General features: G+C 46.9%; 1 protein-coding gene across 1 annotated transcript in view; it reads left to right on the top strand.

Annotated features, from left to right (window-relative positions):
• megf6a (multiple EGF-like-domains 6a) overlaps nt 1-24248 on the top strand; it is a 112424-nt gene that overhangs the window by 39861 nt on the left and 48315 nt on the right. The window contains exon 5 of the mRNA XM_035383529.1: nt 16078-16200. Within this exon, the coding sequence (XP_035239420.1) occupies nt 16078-16200 (123 nt within the window). The remainder of the gene's footprint in view (nt 1-16077; nt 16201-24248) is intronic.

Here is a 24248-nt window from a genome sequence, read left to right as displayed (position 1 = left end):
CCTGTAGTGTCAGTTTTATTTATTTAAATGGTTTTGTGAGGGGTAGGTGGTGGGGGGGGGAGGGGGTGGAGAAGTTTATAGTCACAGCCCTGTACTGGGCTATGGGAACCATAGGCCTCTCTCCCTCCCCAAGCCCCACTTCCACTCCCCAGCCACATCTCAGCTGCACAGGGGTCAGAGAATACAGCCTCAGGCGCTGGACCGTGGGCCTGTTCCAGTACAAACACTAATATCTCTCTGTTACTGCTGATTAATCACAGAAAGGTGTGGAAGACAATGCCTCAGTGCTGCAGGCGTTTGGGATCCTGATTCTCAAATGAAAAAATAATTTCTTTATTCGTGCATATTGAGCCTCTTGTTGTTTGTAACGGTGCACACAGAAATGAGCGCTCGATCGTTCGGCCTTCCGGAATCTTCTTAGGTGCCTCATTCCATTTCTCGGGTTGCTGCTGTATGAGTTACGTACGAAGGGCCAGCAGACGGAGTTCTTTCACATGCCCCCAGTGCTACCCAGTGGCCTGTGGATCATGCAAACATCCCACTGTAAAAGATTGGCTTGATGAACCTGCTCTGTCAGTGGCATATTTTTAGCATTCGGGCTAATTTAGCGCTGGAGCAGCCATCCCCCGTCTCCCGGACCCTCGTGGCCCGATGGCCGTCTCGTTCGCTGCCTGCGCGGAGCAGCTGCTATGAATTATGTGTAGAACCGGTGGACAATTTCAGAGATAAAAGGGGAAATGCTTGCGCGATTTGTCATTTTGCTAATCCCCTTCTGGGCTTAATGCTTTAAAAAAAAAAAAAAAGAATCAGGTCACCTGATCCTGGAGCCCTTGATGAATATGAGGACCGCTTCCTGAATAATGTTCCTGTTGTGTGTATTTGTGCGGGGGCCGTGTCACAGGAATTCGGGACAGAGGAGCACAGAGGCCTCCTCGGGCCCCTTTCTCTCATCGAGGAGAGCGATGTGCGGCTCAAGAAGGACGGGATTTGCGGGGCGCCTGCCGCCTGGTCAGAGGACGAGGGCCCCAGAGTGCTCTTACCTGTGTTTAATTGCCCAGCCATCTTGTCCTCCTTCTCTTGAGCTCAAAAGTGCAATGGCAGTGTGGAATGTTCTGGCTTTTTCCTTGAAGCTGACAAAGATCACATTCCGTACATGGTGTGGTGTTCACTGTCACAGGCCTGGTCTACTGCAGTGGGAACACAGAGAGATGACCTTCACATACTCCATTATTTATTTGCTGGGTAGAAACATGCATCCAGGGAACAGAGCACTAAATTGATTGTCGTCCATCCCCACTGCTGTATATTATACTCGATGATCATCAGGTACAGTACCTGGCTCACCTCAATGGTGCACCTCCATACTGGCCATCAATCGTCTCTCCTCATGCTTGGAAACAGAGTTCATTGACTTCTGTGCCACACGTTCCAGCACTAGTGCTGGGTGCGTTAACCTACTGCTACTGCAGCGTGCTACCCCTGCAAACGCATGCTCCTCTACTCCTTTCAGTCCTTCATCTTTCTCTCCATCTGGTCTCTCGCTCCCACTACTGTGTGTGCGTAAGGGCTCCATCCTCCTCCGTCTCCACTGCTCCCTTTGTTTGTTTCCGTTTCTGAGATCCATTTCCGAGGCCTCAGTTGTCCGTGCCAAGGCTAACACAGTAGCCAGCAACAGATCCAATTATCGGGGGGGGGCGGGGGTGGAGTGGAGGGAGGGGTTCTGTTCTCCGAGGACAGATAACTCAGCCACTGTCCAGTTTTGAGATTAAAAACACAAAGGAGGGGAGAACGCTCCTTGCTTGATTAATGCCCTGACGTGGTGGGCCTGTTTGAGCCCTAGATGGTATTGAGGACTTTACTTGGCCTTTATTTATGTAGCAGAACTGTGGCATGTCAGAGCATTGCTGTGGTCCCCCTGGGGGCCCTGTGTCAGTGGTATTTATCACAGGAAGTCACTCAGCGGTCTTGTAGAATGTAAACCGCCGCTTCGCTCGCACGCTGCTAAATTAGTACAGAACACGACCGGGTCTCCGCTGGGGTGGCCCAATCACAGCGCTGGAGAGCCGTCTGCTGGTTTTTAATCTCCCGCCCTAAGATCAAACACACACACACGCACGCACGCACGCACACACACACGCACGCACACACACACGTACACACACACACACACACACACACACAAAGAAATTAATGAAAGCACTATTGTCAGAATTAAATAAATACCTTCTCTTTACCTGGGTTTCAAATGTATTTTGTCATCTTTTGAACGGATAATCCATTCCATCTGAGACGCTATTGTCTACTCTTGTCTTTGTGTAGTACAGTATTGAAGAGGTATTTAGGTCATAGCAGTACAGTTCACTTTATAGTGGTCCTCATGTGAAAATCACTCCAGACAATGTGCGTTACCATTAACATGTGTTTCATTCAGAGGCCACTGAATACTCAGAACTGAGGTGTTGTTTTTTGGGGGGCAGAGGGCCAGGGATGTTAAGGAACTGTCATGGTAATGGCACATAAATTATGTCATGCTGGAGCAGTTTGCGTTGGCCAGTCATGGCTTTCTGTCCACACACACGTTCTGCAGCGCGTGTGGTCACCGGGCCCAGGGTCATAAACAGACCCCCCCCCCCGCTGTACTTACCCTCCTAGAGAATGTGAGGACTGTTCGATTCAACTGCCCACCCACACATACACATACGATTACACACACCACACACACACAAACACACACGCACCCATATATACACACACGCATGCATGCACACGCCCTTATACATGCACACACGCACACACATACACGCACACACGCACACACCCACACACACACACACACCTACGCACACACGCTCATTGCAGGTACACTATAAAGTGTTATGAGCCGTTGACTAGGTGCATTTACCCCTGCTGTCTGGTTGAGAGCTGGTTCACATGTGTTCACATCTTTGTGTATTACTGGCTTATCCCACACATCCACAATTCACTTCTCTGCTCTATTTGCCACAGTCACTGTGTGGCATGGCATGCATGGAAACAGCAGTCTCAGCCCTGATCCTTGGAGATATGACAGTGTAGGTTTTCATACCAACCGAGGTCTTTATTCCTCAGCCTTGATGAAGCCGAAAATTTAATATTATCTTATGACTTGACAGCTGCATATTAATATGGTGGAGGGTTTTTTGTGCCAATAAAAACACAGAAACAAAGGTATGTCATTGTAAAAGTTGCACTTGAATATTCTGTGTTCCTTGAAAACGTATTGTAAGATTAAATAGTTTTTAAGGTGCATGACATTTCATTTCAGCTTTATGGCAAATTTGCTTTATTGGGTGGAATGTGGCAAAATATATGTTTTCGTAAAATAAACCTTGAATCTGATTAAGGTCACGAGACATTCCTAGTCTGAACCATAACAGGAATTCCACGAGCGGTCCAGTTGATCCCAAGATTAGGCCCTGATTTGTACCGAGATTTATTACTTGAAAAGCCGGCCAAGGGTGACTTAACCGAGGGTTCAGTTGAACGCAAACGCTCCTGTGTCAGACAGAGCCCAGCTTTGTGCTCCTGGATATCTGTGTGACCTCAGCTCCCAGCATCCCTCTGTGCCCCGGCTCTCCGCGGCTCTGTCCCCGGTGTGGCGCGCTGGTGTGCGGTTAGCGCTGGCAGCGTAAAACGCACGGACTGCTGAGGCGGAACCGCGCCGGTGCTCCTGGGGTTTGCTCTTGACAGGAGTGCGTGGCTTGGAGTTTGGGGGGAGGGGTTCATTGACGGGCGGAGCACTGAGCGTTTTTCTGGCCCTTTCTCTGTGAGAGAGACCAGATCCGGTACCTGGCAGCGTACCGTAGGCAGCGTTGAGGCTTATCTCCGAGCCCCTGTGTACCTGGTTAATCTCGAACCCTGGAGCTCGGGGGCCTGGGTTACTCAGCACCGCCGTCTGTGTGCAGGAGACCAGCGCTGGCTCTGGCGGCAGGCTTGGGGGCTATGTGGGAGGAAGGGGGGGGGGCAGGATGTGATTTATCAACGCTGGAGCTCTGGATCCCGTGAAGCATTCCTGACGTCCGCTCCAGGGGCGCACGCTAAGCGTCCCGCGCCCCGCTTCCGTCTGTGAGAGCCAAGGCTGCTGGCACCTCTGAGCTGCCGTCATGGGCCTGTCACCTCATCACATCAGCGTGACACAACACAGAGCGGGGGTCATGTGACCAGGAATCCCCTCCCCGGCCTCACCCCCTAGCCAAACCAGCTCTCGACCAAGTCCAAGGGGGCCACAAGGACCCAACTGTATGGGCTTTTTTTTTCCAGAGGGAGGGTCTGAGGCAAGCCTATAGATTTGCATTGAATATGATGTTTTTTGTGTGCCTACTGTGTCCTGTATACTAGAGCTTATCACAGCGTCATCATTATAGTATCTGTACTGGACTGGATTTACTGGATCTTCTGCTGTTTGTGGAATCTGATACTGTTGCTCTGTCCTTGAGGAGACTTTATCTTCACAGAAATATTTATATTTTGTGTTATTTTCGTGACTCTCTTGTAAGGAAACAAACCATGTGAACCACATGCAAAGGCCAGCATAAAGCCATTTAGCCTGAACGGCTGGCGACTTTGAACTGCAGTCAGGAGAATGTCCAGAGAAGATGCTTTGGAATGTGTCAGACTTCTGGAAGAGTGAATGCAGATAAGATTTTTGCCTGTGCCAAAGACGCAAGCGAATGCTCTGAAAAACTATTTCTGTGTTTGTAAAACATTTTTTATGGGGGAGGCTGGCTGCAGTTCTCATGAAATAAAACGTTTTTCTTCTGCACATGCTCATGATATACTAACTTGTGAAGCTGACTATCCAGTCACGACCTGTGCAGAGAATGAAAACAGGAAGAGAAAAACAGGGGCAAAGTATAGGTTTACAGCCTTTGGCTTAAAAGCCTGAAAATGTAATGTAATAACTATGCTTGAATATGAAGTGATTTTGCTGTATGAAAATCCCCAAACTCCCCCACAGGGGTAAACATGGCTAACCAGCCTGCCTTGCAGCCAATGATGTGTAAACCCTACCCTAACCTATAATGTATGTGTGAAACACAGAGGTGAGACAAAACACCTGTGTGTGTGTGTGTGTGTGTCCCTGTAGCGTTATGTGTTTCGCTGAGGTTTTTTTTACTTCTTCAGTAAAATCATGTGAATTGGACTTCTAGGGTACCATGGTAACAGAATCCTCTTTTAAAGCACTGTTTTGGGCTTCATATGTATAGCCTAAATGTAATCAAAGGAAATACTGAGATGCATAATAATTAGATTTGAATAGTGGTGTTTGGCTCCCCCTACAGCTGAGATTTTAAACAAGCAGGTGTTTGTACCTGTTATTTTTAACTTACCATAATATGTGCGTGTGTGTGTGTGAGTGTGTATATATATATATAATGCCCTTAAGCTAGGCCATCTCAAAACATTCATCAAACTTGACCCGTAAAGCCCCTTCTTACCATCCGTGAATCCAGCTGTCTTCTCTCTCACCACATTGAAAGGCTTGTTTTTACAAGCTACAAAGCCGTATCGCTAACCCTTGGACTCTGGGACTAGCTGGCGATTAGAGATGGTAGTTTGAGGTTTTGGGGGTGGCTAACAGGGGTGTGTAATGGAGGACAGAGCTCCAGTGTGGGTAATTTCGACAGAAGTCTGTCTCCACAGGCCACTCTGATAAAGGGCTATTAAGGAATCAGCAGCTTGTTAATGTTTCCTGGCAAGGACAGCAGCTGTGTGCCCCAGTAAGGCCCCACAGAGAAGCGATCTCGGTCAGAGAAACAGGACCCCCTCTTCCATAGAATTACACCCCCAACATCAGTTCTCTGCATGCAGTTGTCATGTCCCATGCATGCAAATGCCATTCCGTCAACAAACAGAAAAAAACAGCAAGAAAAACAAGAAAAATTGAAGAAAAACATAGCTGACTTGCTGAGCAGTAGCATAGACCTTTCTTTCACGGTCAGTTTAAGTATTTGAATGACAGACAGGAATGAGTTTGGAGAGGAGAGCACAGATTCTGGCTGAAGGCCCCTCCATTGTGAGTTTTTATGAAGACACTGCAGCAGCTCTGAAAGTTTATGCCCATGCTTCTGTTTCTCATCCCAGTCCATATTGCAGTAATAATAATAATAATATAGAACCTTTCAAGTAATACATCACAAAATGCTTTACAGACAATTAAATAAGAGGTAAAAATAAGAACAGAAACACACCACAATGTCAACAGCAACCTAAGTTGCCACACTTACACATGATTAACAATTAATTAACAGAGAATGTCACTAATGTTTATTAATTGTTAATTTACAATGAACTAACTTTATTAATTAACAGTTCACCCTGGGGGTGGCTGTTAGGGAGTGCAGAATGCGGAACAGGAATGTGCACAGTGGTGTGGATCATTTCAGAATGTAACTATGATGTATAATAGTATAATAGCCCATGTTCTAGAAAAATCCATGTACTGTACCACTTTACTGGACTGATGCAAAATACTGGTTGAAGGAATCCCCAGGAGAGAGGAGAGTAACTCCCAAATTACAGTTGAAACATCACATCGCTTCGAGCAGCGTTTAAAGATGTGCGATAGGGCTCCAAGTAATTTGTGGAAAGTTTGGAATGATCAGACTACCACTTAAAGAGAGGTTTTGAATAACCCTACAGATTACATCTTGATTGAGTTTTCCTTGAGTTTGGGACAACTGAACAAAGCTCCTTTATAAGTGAAACTCGGGGCTGCTGGACTGACAGGAGTGACTCATATTTTACCTTCTGAGCATTCTTTCTTAGTCACTGCTTAAAGCCTGTGACAGAGGGCTGACAGAGCAAAACCATACTGTAAAGCACCGCTCAAAAAACATGACTTTCTTTTTTTACAGAAACTACAAAAGATGAATTCTTATGAGAACATATCCACTATCCTAGTCTAAGTTAAAACGTATAACTCATAAGCCACGCGAACGTCAGCTTCTGCATGGAGCGATTTAAAAACCGAACGCATTCCATTTAGTTTCACAGAGATCTATTCAAGAATATTAGTTAGCTAAATCACATTTAGTTTATTATTTAAAAAAAAAGTTTTATCTGTTCATATATACAACTTGAGTTAAATTGTTTCCAGACACGGTGATCCTATGGTGATTCTGTTAATATCCCCCTCGACTCCACTTTTAAGGGAAGTAAGCTATTTAAGTGTTGGATTTTGTATCAGTTTAACACACACACGCACAAAAATAGAATTAGAGAATGCCCAGAAAGAAATGCTTGATAATTTAACAAGTGAACTTTGACTTTTTTTTGTTCCATTTGAGTTTTGTAACACACGCACATGTCAAACTTGTCCCGTGAACCCTCGTTTTAGATTAATTTTGTTGCAGTGCGGTGTGTAAATGATTCAAGAAACCTGTCCAAACTGCCAGCTGTTTTGTGGATACAGGCAGGCAGCCCCACGAAAGGAAATCAATCTCCCTTGTGCCTTGCTTTCTAACCCGCACGTTAGCTGTGAATCAAACCCATTCTTTTGAGTTACCTCCCGGCTATCCCTGATGACTCCTCCGCCTGTGTTGTTGTTGAACAGTTTGGTTGAGAGTGCAGACTGCACACGAGCACCAGAGCTACGATCAGCTCCCTAACGCTTTGATCACACTGGGATCAGCTCTATAATACTGTGATCATGCTAGAGCTTGGCTAGGATCAGCTTCCTAATGCTGTAACCACACCAGAACTTGGCGTGGATCAGCTCCCTAACAGCTCTAACCACAGTTAGTCACAGTCACAGTCCTGACCAAAACAGCCTTCCAGGAGTGTTGCTCTCTCCCATTGAATTGTGGGTAATCTCTACTCGTTACATGACACTACACAATCTGGGCAAGTCAGCTCCTGATTGGGCCTTGTGTGTCATTAGATGCATACTGAGTGGACTGCAAGCACGGCTATTTATACAGCCAGTAAATTCATTCTAATTGACAGTACTTTGCCTTGTGAACTTTGGTATGCACCACGTTTCCTCAGGGAGGTGGTCTCTGAATGACAAACTTCCCCAAACCCGGTTGCACCAAACCCCCCCAGCTGGCCTTCATTGTTCACAGCTGCTGGTGGAGCTGTCCCTTAGGCGTCCTGGCCAGGGCCCCTCGTTCGTCCTGTCCCATGCCTCAGATGTGGTTCGGTGGGGACGTGGAGGTCTCAGGGGGCTGCAGCGCTGCGCTGTGACAGCCACCAGTGCTCCGGGTGCCTTCATGGGAGACTGGCGAGCAGGAAGCGGCCTGTCGAGGCTGACCAGTGGCGTCAGCGGAGCGCGGCGCGAGGGGCGTCCCGTCCTGCCTCAGACCCCCGAAGTCAGGCGTGGGTGTAGCCTGTTCCCGAGCTGCCAGGCGACCCACTCTTGATTTCAGGGGTCGACAGGGTCAGCTGCAGGTCCAGGGGGACATTGACGGTGAAGGGCGTCTGCAGGGATGTTTGAATGCTGAGCGGAAGATCTGGGATTTTGTTGCTTCAGCAGAGTTCTGAGTGTCTCCTTTCCTGGCCTAGAACCCTGGTCCACAGACATGTACGTTTTCTTTTTCCTTCGAGGCAAACAAAAGAACAGAGGAGAGGATTGCTGTGCTGAGACTTCCTATGTGACAGGCTTTAACTACACTGCACATACCTCAGAACACACACACCATCACCCCCCACACCCCCCTCACAGACCAGCGGACATGCCGGGAGGGGGGCAGGGGGCACCATTTCTTCCTGCGTCCCTCCACTGGGACGTTTCAGAAGGAGAACTCATTTATTGTCCTGCACCTGCTCTTACCCCCCCCCCCACCCCCCGACCCCTCATAGCCCCCAGGGACCACATCATTCCATGCCAGTGGCACATGGTTTAGAACCTCCAGCTCTCACAACCCCCCAGCGCTGTGTGAGTTCTCTTCTGTCAGGGGCTCACAGATACATCACCACACTTTCTCCAATGTTCCCAACATGCTGTCCGGCTGACATTCTTCTCCAGAGCGAGAGAGAGAGTGAGAGTGCAAGAGTGACAGAGAGAGAGAAAGAGAGAGTGAGAGAGAGAGAGAGGGGCAAAGAAACAACACCAAGGTACTTCTCTGAACTTTGAACTGTGGGGTTTACTATTTGTAGGATGCCCCCCCCCCCCTTTACTAAGAGGTGTCATGAGTAAGCAAGATTAACAGGGCTAACAGCTGCATAAAAACGCTGTTTCCTTATGATATTGCCATTATATCTTTGAGTCTACCTGCATTACTCTTGATTGTATTTCCTAGATATAGATGTAATTATTTCCTGCCTCTTTTACACGTAAACACACGTTACTGTACTTTAAAGATGCTGCCCTCTGGTGGTCACTGTAATCGGAGCCCACCGTACAGCAAATCCTGTTTTTGTAGCCCAAGGAGATTCCTGGTGTAATTTGCACAAGGGTTAGCTGAACTTCTGAAGGAGTTGTGGAGAACATCTGGAACGCGGCATGATGGATGAATGGAAACAGATAGCTCGGTGGAGTGGCTTTGAGGGGGCAGGTGGGGTTAAGTTTGGGAGAAATTGGGTTTTGGACAGGGAATGAGTATTTCCAGGATATATACTTCTTTCCTCGTTGGCTGTTCCAGCACTTCCGCTGGTTTTTTTGGGAAGCTTGGTTATTTATGTGGTCCTTGGGAGGCCTAGCCTTATGGTTGAGCAGTGTCATCCCAATCCCTGTCCCCCCAGCCCCAAACCCCACCCTCCTCAGTGTTTGTGATGTCTTTACCAGGCTCGACTTAACCCCAAGCCCATCACATTCAGTGGCACAACAAGCGACTATCCCTGTTTCACATTAACTCTTCCTCCCAGGTTTGTGGGAGTGTTTCCAGACCCCTTTCATTTATCAGATGTGAATTCCAACAAAGCCGGGAGAGAACTGACGCTGGACCCTCTCTATCACATTAATCTCACGTATGGAGCGTTAGCCCGATTTGGAATCGCCCCAAAGCCAACACAAGTCTCGACTGAGGTCTCTAATATCGCTCCCCACAGTGTTGTTTTCAGTTCAGCCATGAAGTCTAACCCTTAAACCCACACGCAAAACTTAAACAAGCCTAACCTTATAAAACCGCTTGTAAAATCTGCTCATTTTCCATCACCCTGATAAAAAAAACGACAACAAAAAAAAACAAGTAATATTGATAAATTGCGCTTGTCTGGTTTTTTGTAGCCATGTGGGAAAATCACAGCAAGCAAAACGGAACAAAACCTCTAGGACCAATGGAAAACATGCTGTCTGACAAAAGCCATATCAATGGCCATTAATTGTAAAGTAATATATGTCCGTATTTGTCCATTAATACTAAATCCTTGATGACATGTACAGTTGCTGACAGCAAGTGTGATGTTCTGGAACGGAATCTTGCCCAGAGGGCCTATCATTCCAGCGCTTGAGCTCACCCTTGTGATTTGTGTCTTGTGTTGATGATGCTGAGAGCTCCAGCCTTGTGCTTTGTGTCTCGTGTTGATGATGCTGAGAGCTCCAGCCTTGTGCTTTGTGTCTTGTGTTGATGATGCTGAGAGCTCCAGGCTTGTGCTTTGTGTCTCGTGTTGATGATGCTGAGCGCTCCATGCTTGTGATTTCTGTCTCATGTTGATAATGCTTCGAGCTCCAGCCTGGTACTTGTCTGGCTGGTGATAGGAGGCGATGAGAACTGAAATCCCCCCTGGATGCTGTTTCCGTGTCACTACAGTGGAGTCGATACCCCCTGACCCCCAGGCAGCCCAGAGCACTGGTCTGTGGGCCCAGTTGTGCTAACTCGCCACAGCTGACTGCAGTTTCACGCCTCAGCAGCAGGCAGGAAATGTCTTCCACAGCCCACAGTTTACTGTTCTAACCGGCTAACCCCCAGTGACCTTCCCCCCCCCCCCGCCCTCCTCCCTATCTCCAATTCAAAAGGCCAGTTGCCACGGTAATGAATTACATTTGCTTAGCATCTTTCACAATCCCAAAGTGCTCTATCGTAAAAAGGAAGGCAAGTTCACCTGAAGAACTACCAGTGTACCCAACGCACCCAGCTGATTGTACTAGTTGTTTGGCATCAAAATGCTCACCACCCATCAGCTGAGGTGGAGAAGCGGGCAATTATTAACCAGTTTGAGAGGCTGAGGTTGGAAATTTTGGGTCAACGCCTGATTAAATGAAGAGGAATGCTTTGCCATCCTTGTTTGCCGCTGTGGAGCCTGGTACTGTATGTGCGGAACATTATGTGCTTGCATTTGTCAATTTCAATGGGCACAAAAGATTTGCTCTGTCATTCTTTTTGGGCGTGACGGCTGTTGATTGACCTCCTTGCACGTGAAACACAAATCATTTATAATTCGCAGTTGTGTGTACTTCCTGCTTGTTTCTGTCTATAAATCAAGTCAACAGTTGGATTTGTCCTTTGCTCTGATGCCAGAGATTATGGCGCGGAATTATGTTTCTCAAACAAAGCCCTACTGTATTTAAATGACCCGAGCGTTCGGGCAGCTTCCAGGACTTCTCCTGTGATGAATTAGGCTGCGTTGCCTTGTGTTTATTTTAGGTCTAAATGAAGTTCCTTGTAGTCCCAGTGCCGTACTGAACTGCGGCACGCAGAGCAACGCTGAGAATTTTTTGCAGGGAGCAATTTATTTAACAGCTGCCTTTAATCGCCGTCTGCGTGCTTTGCGGTCTTTCCTCGTTAGCTCGCCTGAGCGCTAATGTCAGTATTAGTACATTTTACTGCACACTAAACACCCCAACACATGATATCACATTCCGCTGTTTGAACCAGCGACCTATTAGTCAGGAAAATCGGATGTGATATCATATGAAATTTATCCAGTGCCACAGTTCTAGAGGTGTGACTTGTGTGGGATGGGGGGGGGGGGGTATTCATCAATACTCTGCATGCTAGAATGTCATTAGACGACCAGTGGGGGGGGGGGGGGGGGGGGTGGTGCTGTTTAAATGGTATTTAGGCAGGTCTTTTACATGACTTTAATGGCGAAATGCTTGGGAACAAATATGCTCAAGTTTCTCATTAGTTGATGAAGGTGGGCATTCGTTTAGCTGTTATTGGGCACAATTCCTTAATGGACGGACTAAAGACTTCTGCTGCCTCATTTGGACACCTCTGCCTCTATTATAAACTCTGCAAAATACATAAGTTAGACACTGTGTCCCACCAGGACTAGATTCTGATACCTGTGCCCTGGAAGGTCATTCATGATTTCAGGGAATGAAAGAAAACATTCACAATCACAGCAGCTCTATGATGAACCACTCATGTGTTCTCCATAGCGGGTGGGTGATATTGTAGATCTATTGTGTCGTCATAATCGGCTTTGGGGGGACAGCCGTGATTTCATTGGCCAGGGGGAAATATGTGATGGTAATCAAACCAGTGGCTTTGGCTGAACAGAGTTGCACAAACAGAACTGTGATCTTAGAGAGGAGAGCCGTGTGCGTGTTTGTGCTCCCCGCCGGAGAGCTCGGGGCTCTGCTTACCTGGACACCGCTGTTGCCATCCAGCGATCTGGAGCGTGCCGTGCCTCGGAGGTTAAGCACACACGGCTCTCATTTCCCCCGACGGGGTCCGCCGGAGTTTATTTTTGGATTCCTTGGCCGCCGCTCCGCAGTACATTCTGTTCCGAGTCGGTAGCGCGCGGCGACCATCCCGATCGAATCCAGTGCCGACGCCGCGGCTCTCCGGGGGCGTCTGTGCGTGCCAGACCCTCGGTGCTGCGCTGCGCTGGCGTTTATCTACCAAGAAAAACACCCTGCGCTCCATGTGTTGGGGCAGCGCGTCCGGCCAGGGAAGCGCTGCTGCTGCTGCTGCTGCTGCACTGAACCTGGATCACAGTCACCTGGGGAAAGAAGCACACAGGCGCCACGTTAAAGCACTGTACTGTACCAATGCTTCACACTGCCTTCTCTCAGCCTCACGTCCTGTTAGCAGAACACTGGAGAATGACTCGCCCTTCTGAGAAACAATAGTGTCTGACTGTAAATGGTGGTATTGCCCTATACTCTACTCCCTTCGTCCTAAGCTCTATGCCCTGTCCCCTCTGCCCTACACCCTATCCCATACATCCTATTCACTATACCCTATGGCCTATGCCCTAAACTCTATGCCCTACTCCCTACACCCTAAGCTCTACACCTTATACCCAATAACCTGTGCCCTACACACTATACCCTACATCCTATGCCCTATGTTTTATGCCCTATAACCTACATTCTATGCTCCCTATGCCCTTCACCTTCAACAGTTCTTAGTTTCATAGAGCCAGTCCTGTTTATGTACCTTACGCCAATGCCTCACCTGGGAATGAAACTCACAAATTTGTATCACACCTCATTAAAGGCACAGTTCCACTGCTGCACCCTGCCTTTCCTCAGCCTTGTGGACATATCCTGTTAGCAGAACATTAGACGATGACTCTGCCTTGTGAGAAGCAATAGTTTGTGCCTGTAGATGGAGGCTTTGAGAGGGTTGCAGACTTCTTACTGCTTGGAAACTGAACTTGTTTCGGTAACCTTGAATGCGCCCCGTAGTGCCAACCCAAATCAGTGGGATCCCGCTCATGTATTGGATGCATTCTTTTTGTAACCAGCAAAATTAAAAGAATAATTCGAGGACATGTTAGCCAGGAGCTCACTGGAATCCAAAGCTTTGAGCTTATTTTGATCTCTGAACTAGGGCGGAAATGTGCCGTGTGGGTCTGAACGAGCGGAATGCTAAGCAAATGCAGTTCAGTCCTCTTTGTTTGTTTGCTTTCCGGAACATTCCAGAGGTTTTCCGCGCTCTCTCTAAACCGTGTTCAAGAGCTCAGTGAAGCCAGTGCTGCGAAGCCTTCCTCTGTAGTTAGTCCTCGGGGCTGCGGTCCCAAAACCGGCGAGATGAAGGGCTCAGCCGAGGAGGAATGCTGCGAGCGGCTCGCTGCCACATCGCCGCAGGCTCAAAGTCTCACCCGCGTCCAAATCATAAACACCCGTGTTCCGCCGCTGCCTTTCCCCCGTACAAGACAAGAGATGATTTATCCTGAAAAATAAAAACCCAAATGTCACTGGATACGTTTTCAGTGTCTCAAAACAGTGGAAATGTCGAACAAATGACCAAATTATGTCTGTTTCATTTAAGATATAACTGTGATTTTGTCCTTATAAATATAGAATTTATTGCACGTGGTGTACAACTTGGTGTACATGCAGCGATAAATAAAAAGGGCAATGACAAAATGATACAATTAAAATGTGCTCCATAATTTGTCAGGTCTTACTCTGACATAAATGGTTCCTTGCTGCCTGCCAGTAGAGGAGTCCTTTAGGCCATCTATTATACAGTAGACCACACTGAGCAGACCACCGAGTAGCTGCTTTTAATGAATCCAAACGGGCCGTCCAGCTCAGCAGGGAGATATCTGGGCAAGTCACCATTTCTGCTGGGACATTTGGGGGGACATGGGTATTAGTACGTGGTTTAAGCTGTTGGGTGTTGTAGTTCATATTCTTTAAGGTTTGGCAGGAAGCGGACACTGTTAACAGGGTCTTGGTGTCCCCTCTCTCGTCTTCAAGTTGCTGATCCATACATTCCCTGATAATATTTTTAGCATTGGCCTGAATTACCTGTCATTTGTTGTTGTAAGATTTCTCTCTCTGGTCTGAGAATGAAGGGTCATATATGTGCTTTGTGTGAATGTAAACTTGCTGTTTTGACCTTCTTCTCTCTCTCTCTCACTCTCTCTCTCTCTCTGTCTCTCTCTCTCTCACTCTCTCTCTCTCTGTCTCACTTTTATTGTATATGATCTTCTGCCTGACTGGCAATGATGGCTGCCAATGATGGCCTCCAATTATGAAAGCTGAATATTGCTTCTGATATTGGAATGTTAAAGGCCCCTGCCTGGCTACTAAACTGTCAACGTTTTATTTTTAAGGTGGAGTTGGAATGCCAGAGAATGAAGCCTAGAGGTTGTGTTTTTTTATTGCTGTGGTTTCCATGGCCACTGAAGCCATTCTCCAAACTTAGTAGGGCAGCATTTTTCCAGCCAAGGTCTAAAAATGTTCATGAAAGTTACTACCTGAGTCGAATTCATTCTGACAATACCTAGCACTGCCATTTTTCCTTTGCATGGTTCTGCTGAAACCAATCTCTCATCCCTTTCAGTATTGGTTCCCTGCCTGTGATGTCTTTTTTTCACCTTTTAGACATCAATGGTTTTCATCCCTGTTTTCACATTACAGTTCCAAAGGAAACTTGGAAATCTTAAATTGTGCACTTTATTTTCCAGTTAAGTCTAATGTGAATGATACCTGTTTTGCATTTTGGTACTGTACGAAATGTAAAGTCAATCGCTGTGTCAGTGAGCTCTGTGACAGACCCGGGTTGTCTGTGGTTGTGTCAGTGAGCTCTGTGACTGACCCAGGTTGTCTGTGGTTGTGTCAGTGAGCTCTGTGACTGACCCAGGTTGTCTGTGGTTGTGTCAGTGAGCTCTGTGACTGACCCAGGTTGTCAGTGGTTGTGTCAGTGAGCTCTGTGACTGACCCGGGTTGTCTGTGGTTGTGTCAGTGAGCTCTGTGACTGACCCGGGTTGTCAGTGGTTGTGTCAGTGAGCTCTGTGACTGACCCGGGTTGTCTGTGGTTGTGTCAGTGAGCTCTGTGACTGACCCGGGTTGTCAGTGGTTGTGTCAGTGAGCTCTGTGACTGACCCAGGTTGTCTGTGGTTGTGTCAGTGAGCTCTGTGACTGACCCAGGTTGTCTGTGGTTGTGTCAGGGAGCTCTGTGACTGACCTGGGTTGTCTGTGGTTGTGTCAGTGAGCTCTGTGACTGACCTGGGTTGTCTGTGGTTGGGTCAGTGAGCTCTGTGAGCTGTAGAGTCAGTGACTGTGTCAGTGAGCTCTGTGAGCTGTGATGTCAGTGATTGTGTGAGTGAGCTCTGTGAGCTGTAGAGTCAGTGGTTGTGTCAGTGAGCTCTTTGAGCTGTGATGTCAGTGGTTGTGTCAGTGAGCTCTGTGTCTGAACTATAAAGTCAGTGGCTGTGTCGGTGAGCTCTATCCCTGCTTTCTTCCTGTAGATGTGAACGAGTGTGAGGAGACTAACGGGGGCTGTGAAGCTCTGTGCTGCAACACCATCGGGAGCTTTTACTGCAAGTGTCCCAACGGCCAGGAGCTCAAGGAGGACGGCAAGACCTGCCAAGGTGAGTGCTGTTTACCTGCCAGACGTGCTCTGACTCACAGTGAGGTCAGGGGGTGGGAATCAGAGAGAGAGAGAGAAAGAGACAGAGTATTGGCAAGAATAAAGGTACACATAATGACAAAGGAAAAAGTCAAAGAGATGGGGACTGAGAAAGAACGAGTGGGGAGAACATGGAGACATAAAAATAGAGAGAAAGAGAGAATATTGGCAGGCGTAAAGATAATGACAAAGGAGAGATACAAAGAGATGGAGAATGAGGAAAGAGTCCAAACAAAATGAAGGGATCATTTGCAGATGACTGGACATCCACTCTGCACACAGTGGTGGCGTTCAGCTCTAACACGACCCAGTTCTCCCATCATGCTCAGCTCTTCCGCACAGAACCCACAGGACGCTCATATTAGTGTGCGCTTAGACAAGCTCACATCTGTCCCCTCCCACCCGCCCTCACTAAGTTGTCTCCAGCGGCAACCTGAGAAGGCTGGTGTGGAGACCAAGAGGATTCTGCTGCCTCAGTGTATTCACTGACAGGCAGACGTGCGCTGGAACAAAGCTTCTTACAATACAAACCTGCCGACGCACACAGAATACAGGCCAATGGAGCACAGTATTAATGGGAAAACAAGATTTTATTTGTCGGAATGTAACTCCTTCTGTTCACTGTGCATTTTGAAAATGTGATTTAACGGTTTTGTGGACATAGTAGATTATATGATGTGTGAAGAGTGTTTTACTATTTGCTCATGAGACACGATTTGGCATTTTGCAGAGCTGAAATGGTAAACAAATTAGCAGTGACAGGGCTGGTGCGTTAGAGATGGAATTCGCCGGAACGTGTCTGTTGTTGCAGCTGTATGCAGCGCCATTCATGTTTTTATTTTAGGCCCCTTCGGTAATGGTTGAGGAATGTGTCAATTGTCTCACCCCTGCAATTGACACAATAAAATAAATTTATATGTATATATATATATTTATGGGTGTATGTTTTTCGCCCGCAGTTTAAAAGCAGTCATTACCTTTACACGGCTGAATTCATAGGAACTTGGTTCGGTGCACCCAGGGAGATAAAGACGTTAATCGCCCCTGACGGTTTGTGGCGAGTTTGTGTTCAGGAAACCGCGTGCCTTGTACCTCATCGTGGCTCCCTGCTTGCCAAGAACGGACACGGCTCTTACATCTGAAGCCGTGCCAGGGCCAGTCGGAGTTTGGCGGTGCATGGCTTTCCCAGGCATGGCTATCAAAGAGCCGCGTCAGCATCTGGGGATTAGCGTGACACAGAGACAAACCTGGGTGTGACAGTCTGAGAAAACTACTCCCCCCCTAAATAAGGGGGGCTGGGTGGGTGTGTGTGTGTGTGGGGGGGGGGGGGGCTGCCATGATGAGAGCTTCCTACAGCCAAACACAAATTATGGTCGTAGAGCGATGACTAGATCTTCGTCTTACACACTCATCGGCTATGCTCTCACAGTACGCCGTCTAGGGTTGATTGGTTAGGTCTGAGTGCGTCTAATAGCCACTTTTGGACATCACAGAACCCCTCATGATGTAGTTTGCTCAGCGATTAGGGTCTAAGTGCAGCCGGTTTTTGATGGCTAAAGGCCTGATTAATCTTGTGTCCAGGAATCAGCCGGTAAGATGGCCTGTCATTAGGGGGAATTGGCTTGACTCGGTCAAGATGAAGCCCTCTGTAATTGGGGCACTTCAGAGCCGGCATGGCTCCAGGTAGTTTTAATAAGCTCCATGTTGACTCAAGCAAGGAAAGCAAACCACTTTTTCATTGAAGGCTGGGCATCTTTCTCTAATCATTTATTTAGATTTCTTTTTGTTCCAGAAGACTATAATGAATTTTCTTCTACATGCTCCCCTGTAAAACAGAATGTTCCAGACCTGAGTGAAGTATTCTAAATATTTTAACCACTTGTAAAAACTCAAAGAAGTATGATTTTCATCATTTTTCTTTTTTTAATGTGATTTTTTTTTTTCATTTTTCAGAACAAAACTCGTCTTTTATGTTTTGTTAAGTAACATTTTTTTCCGGAAGATTCTCAGGGACCTGCAGCTGTTTTAAAGTTTCCATGGCTTTCAAAGAGTCAGAAGTATTTGAAAAATGCTATCTGACCCGAGCCTACATTAGTCCACAGATTGTTTTGTAATCCAGCAATGCAATTGATTTTTTTATGTGATTCGGTAATCTGAATGTGGCGCCTGTTTAAAACCCTTCATGGAAACTATGATCACTGCACGTTATGGCTGAGCATATCCTTTCATACTTGATGTGTGTTGCTGACAAAAAAGTGTTCTATCCAGGCACAATCTCCACAGTGACCAGGATCCCACATTTGTCCTCAGAACTGACCTGCAGCTCCATCACAGTTATGCTTATGTCCCATTTTAAAAGTGCTGCTTGCCTCAACGCTTTTCACGTTCATGACCTAGGTGCCCGTGTGTCCTGAGCTTGATGAATAACACAGGTTTCCTGGTGAAAAGTGAATAGAGTTTTAGTCTCTGGGACTCCTGGACTGCTGACACTGTGAGTACAGACAGAAGAAATAACATATTGTATTCTGCTGGCAGTCTGTAATTTAGCCCACCACAACCAGTAAGGCTGTCCACAGGGGGGTTTGCTTCCTATATCCACAGCTCATTCATTCACTTACTATAAAGATGTAAACATAGTGTCGATATCTCAGACCACACACACACACACTCACACATGCATACACGCACACACACACGCACATGCACACACACACGCACGCACGCACGCACTCGCTCACACATACTAAACCTTTAAAGTGTCTTTTTACCCTCAAAACATTTTTTTTTTTTTGCCTTTAAAAAAAAAAAAATAAAAATCCATCTGAAAGTCAAAAGCAGAAAACCGTCAGCCAATAAAAACAGATTTTTTTTGTTAACAAAATTAAAGAAAGCATTCCTAAGATGGCTGAATTCCAGAGATGGCTGAATTAGTGTCTCTGGGTCCTGGTGTCAGACCGCGTCGTTTAACAGAGAGATCCCCGCCGCACGCGTTCTGGCTCATCTACGCTCAAAGTGCGCTGCTGGAACCCGACGCCCTCCGTCCCGTGTGCTGCGTGGTGTGTATAAACACCCCGCTCTCTTTTGGTTATGTTTGGCCTTACCGGGGGGGGGGGGGGGGGGGGGGGCAGGTTGGCTTGGGAAGGGTTAATAAAGAGCATTTGCTCATATTAGGAGCCATTCAAACGCCCTGCCATTGAGCAGAGCCGAAAGGCGGAGGTTTAGAAAGCTGCAAGTCATTAAGGATTAAGGGTATTCAGAAGGGTTTACATTAGCTCTTGGCATCCTCGGGGTGAAAAAAAAAAAAAAAATGTAATGTTTGCTTTCCCTCCCGTCATTAATCAGAGCAGCCCTTCGCCGACGGTAACCGTAGAGAGTCGCCATGGCGAACAGGCCGCGCGCCGCATGGGGTTCTGAAAGTGGGGACGGGGGGGGGTGTTCTCTGTTCCTTCTGGAAACGCGGTATCCCGCGGGACCGAGCGCAGTGCGCCGCTCGATTAGTTTCGATGGCTCTGTCCTCCCAATCCGAAATCCGAAATCAAAGTTTAACGCTTAGTTCAGAAGGAGCGCTAGCGGCGCGCGGGAGCTACGACCAGCCTGGGGAGCGCATCGGACACCCGTCTGCCCCACGTCAGCGCCGCGTCCAGGATCCGCATCGCGGCCCCTTCTCCTTCCAATATATCACCAGCGCTGCGGCTTCAGCGGGTCCCTGCACAGCAGCGAGAGCGGGTTTGAATGTGGCTTTTATTGCTATGTTGTATGATGAAAAGGGCCCGTGGATAAGGTCCAATAATGTAAAAATGTTATAAAAAACACAGAAGAATTATTGGCCTTTTTTGTCCTCTGTATGACTCCCCGTATATACTCCAGCTGGAAAAGCGTCCTCGCAGTAAAAGGCAGGAGCGTTTCTTTGCCGTTACCGACACCTCTCTGGGGTCTTGCGAGTTTCGGAAAGTGGGATCGGAGACGTTTGGACGTGTCCAAACAGCAGGATCCTTAAAGACCCTGAGAAGTATTTGGTTTAAAGCTCCTTCCTACCTGCTTATCAGTCTCTGTAGGGGCCGGAAAGCTGGATTGCTGTAAAGGTGACCTCCACAGCCCCTCTCTCCCGGTTTATAAAACATTACAGATAATCAGACTGCAAAAGGCCCTTTGTCGTCCCATTGCAGTAAATATGTTTTATTGCGGGGCAGCAAGCAAACTGTGTAGAGCAAGGTGGTCTAGTCAGAGAATATCCGTTGTGCATTCTGGGGTCGCTGTCTGCGAGCTGTCAATGTACAGCGCCCATGCCAGTGACTGCTGTCTTTTTGCCAAGACAGCAGTGAACATTGCATTGCATAGCATTTAATTAAATTCAATTGAATCCTGGCCTGAACCCCCTAAGAGCACTCGTGGGGTGACAGTGGCAAGGAGAAAACCGCCTGGCTGGTAGTAGGAAAAAAAAAACCTTGAGCAGAACCATGACTCAGCGGGGGAAGCCTGTCTGCTGCTGGCTGGCACCGGCTGCCTGGAAAAAAGGCACATTACGAAATACACGCACAATAAAAAGAGAAATGACATCACATACTGTGGATGTCAATGGCGGTCTTATGGTCTTAAGAGGAGCTCAGAATGTTAGTAAGCCGAGCCGGAGCGATAGAGCTGCCTGTGTGCAATAAGGACACAGCCCAGCAGAGTAAGTAGATTGCAGGGGCAGAAATAGCACTGGTTCATCCGCCATAATATCATGACTAATGAGGTGGAACTGAGAATGACTTGTATGTTTGTTAGTTTTATGCAGTAACTAACTTTCTAAAGTGTGATTTAATTGGTAGTTTTTTTGCAGAATCACACGTAAGGGGGAGATTTCTGCTCATAAATTGCTCATAAATTGAACTGAATTGAACTGAACTGAACTGAACTGAACTGAACTGAACTGAACTGAATTTAATTTAATTGCATTGAACTGAACTGGACACCCACATGCATGAAGCCAGTGGAAACCATACAGTTCATTTTATAACAGCACAGAGCCTCACCTTCAGACCACACACGCCAGTGAAAGACGGATAGTATGAAAACAACTCAGGATTTTCCTTTCATATACCGCCGGTTATTAGCACTATAATTCATTTTTTTATTTGACAAGAGTGAGTGGTGTATATTTCTTTTGGGTCGATCGTGTCTCAGACATGTATAATTATGTTTATGATAACTTACATTGTATTTTATATACATTTTCAACAATTTGCTGATGAAAAATCTACTTATTATGAAGTGTTCTAGTTCATTTCTTCCATTGGCTGCTGTTATGTTAAGACCAAGGCATGCTTTTTATAGATTGCATAGGGCTTACATATCAGCCTACCTCAGCTATACAGTTCAATGAAACTGCCACGGAGTGAAGCGCTTGGTTGGGATGAATTTGGCTGGAAAGGCCTGCAGTTTGGGCCAAGCACAGCAGCAGTTGATTGATTGCATAACAGCAGCCTGCAACTCCCACAAGGTCTTTAGTGCTCAGAATGGCATTAATGACATTATTTATTTTCAATTAGGAAAGGAGGAAAAATTCCTTTCCCACTGAAATATTCTCATTCCAGGCTGGACGGCCTACAGAGGCTTTCTGTGGAAAAACAGGCAAAACAAAATCCCAGGAAAATACGATTTGTGAGATTTTCCCTCTGGTGTTGAGTGTAGAGATGGCTCAGCATTCATTGTTGAGGTGGGCAGTATTTTTCCAGCGTGTCTCGTATGTCGATGGTCTTCGACCTGACCTGAGTGATCAAGATGCCTGTGCTATGCCTTGCCCCATGCTACGCTCACTCCGACACCCACCTGTAATCAGCAGCTAACTACCATGCGGAAATGAGCCTGAGGCGATGAATGTTCCTGTAGCACCGCTGTAATCTGCAATTTAGTCTGACGCAGAGACTTTTACAAAAGTTAATTTAACATGGTAAACAAAAACACGAGAGCAAGAGATGGGCGAAGAGCAAGTGCCACTGTCACGGTGCATCTCTCATGGGTTTTCAGACGGCCTGCACTTGCCAATCATGAGTCTCCTGCAGACCTCCTAGAGTGGAAGGTCTTCTGGTGGAAGTTCTCAATGGCTGCTTCAAGCAGGAAACTCAATGCGGTTGTAGAGGAACCATTGAGCGCAGCTGTTTCCTCTGTTTCCTCTTTCCTCTACGAGTTTATGACTTCCATCCTTTTCCCAGGGCCGTGTGACGTAGCTCCTCCGTGCGCTTTTAGTCAGGGAACTGCCGGCTTTAACTCAGTCACCGAAGCGGTGAAGTAACTTCCACTGGCACTGGTTTCATAACCAAATATCTCCGACTCAGCACCGGCGCCGAGCTCCAGGACCTCTTGCCAGGCCATCTTGGAGCTGATGTGTGTGGCCTCATTCCTCAATGGGACCGTGGCTCAGTTGAGTTCGAGGGAGCCTGGGGGTGCCAAAAGGAGGACCAGGTGCTGATAACGCGTGTGGCAAACCTTCCAGGCCACACACATCTGGCACACCTAGCGGCCCCTCACATATGAATGTGCTGGTTACAGGAACAAAACATTGGCACTGAAACAAAGCCCCTCTCTCTCCCCTGTCAGAGCAGCACCTGGGGTTTGATCTGATACAGAGGTCAGTGGTGCACATGCATTCTTCATTAACATATTACGACCCTATGTCTAGTCAACAGGATTTCTCCTGGACGGGGGCATGATGAGCCACTCACACACTCACGCATGCACGCACGTGCGCACAGACAGACAGACACACACACACGCAATTTAATCATTTATTAGAATCCACAATGAAAGGGATTATTTTCAGGCTTAGATAGCATGTCTTTAAACCGTGGAAAGATCCCAGATTTACGAACTAGAAGTTAACCATATGGGAGCAGGAACAGGCAACACAAACAAAGCCAGATCCAAACCTTGGACACCAGCACTGCAAAGCTCCAAATATGCTCTCCATTATGCTCCATGTGGCAGCTTTACTGAGACTAAGTGTTATCGCCACCAAATGACTCATTGTTTGCAGAATGTTTTCGTGTTACAGTGTAGCCATAATGCCTCCTGGCTGCTAGGGGGCAGTCTTATGAGGTTCTCCCTGTGGCTCTCATGTGTTGCGCCGTGTGTTTGTTTACGTGTGTGCAGTGTTACAGTGACCAAACCAGCGGTTTTCTCTCCTTGTACTATACTGGACGTGACGAGTTTGTTTCCAGACCTCTGATTCTCATTTTCCAGGTTTCCATATCTCCAGGTATTGTTAAAAAGAACAACATTGGACATGTGAATTGTTTCAGATTCCCTTGTGCTTCTCCATGATGGATTGCATGCTTTCAGATACAGGACCAGGGTGCCCGTTGAATTGTATGCCAAAGTGCCTGTAGTCTTAATGCATGTCCAGTTATTCTCGCTTGTTGTTTACATCAATATGGCTTCTCACTGTGTCCTTGAATTTCAGGATTTGTAAAGAAGCTTCTGCCTGAATCTGAGCCCAGCTGAATTTATAATATATTTGTGTTACTTTCTTTTCCAAGCTCTGTTAAATAAGAGGGACTAAAGGCTTTGAAATGAGCAATGCAGTATTTTTGGGAGCTTCTCAGGACTAAGGTATGTCAGGGGAAAAGAGCAGGCTCTTATAGTTTACAATGTAATTTAGTACCGTAAACAGCAGTGGTTTGGATGCCGTACTTGTGATTGTGTTTGAGGGTGTGTTTGTTTATGCTGAAAGCATGTACGTGTACTGCATGTATGTGTCCGTATGTGTTTATATGTATGCATGCATTTATGTGTCTGTGTATACATGCATTCATACTTTCTGTGTTTGTACATGGAATCAAATGTACAACAGATTTGAGTATGTTCAATCGCAGCCTGTTTCATAGCTGATTTCCTGTTTCACAGGGAGTGTCCTGTTTTACAGCTGGTTTCCTGCTGAGGTGTAAAGAATGGGGTGAAATTTATGCAAAGACAAATGCTGAAGAAAAAAGGGAATGGGGAGATAAATGGAGGAGTGTAGGCATGACAGGA

The sequence above is a fragment of the Anguilla anguilla genome, chromosome 11 (assembly GCF_013347855.1).
Source record: "Anguilla anguilla isolate fAngAng1 chromosome 11, fAngAng1.pri, whole genome shotgun sequence".
Lineage (NCBI taxonomy): Eukaryota > Metazoa > Chordata > Actinopteri > Anguilliformes > Anguillidae > Anguilla > Anguilla anguilla.
This window is presented reverse-complemented; position numbering and strand designations above follow the sequence as displayed.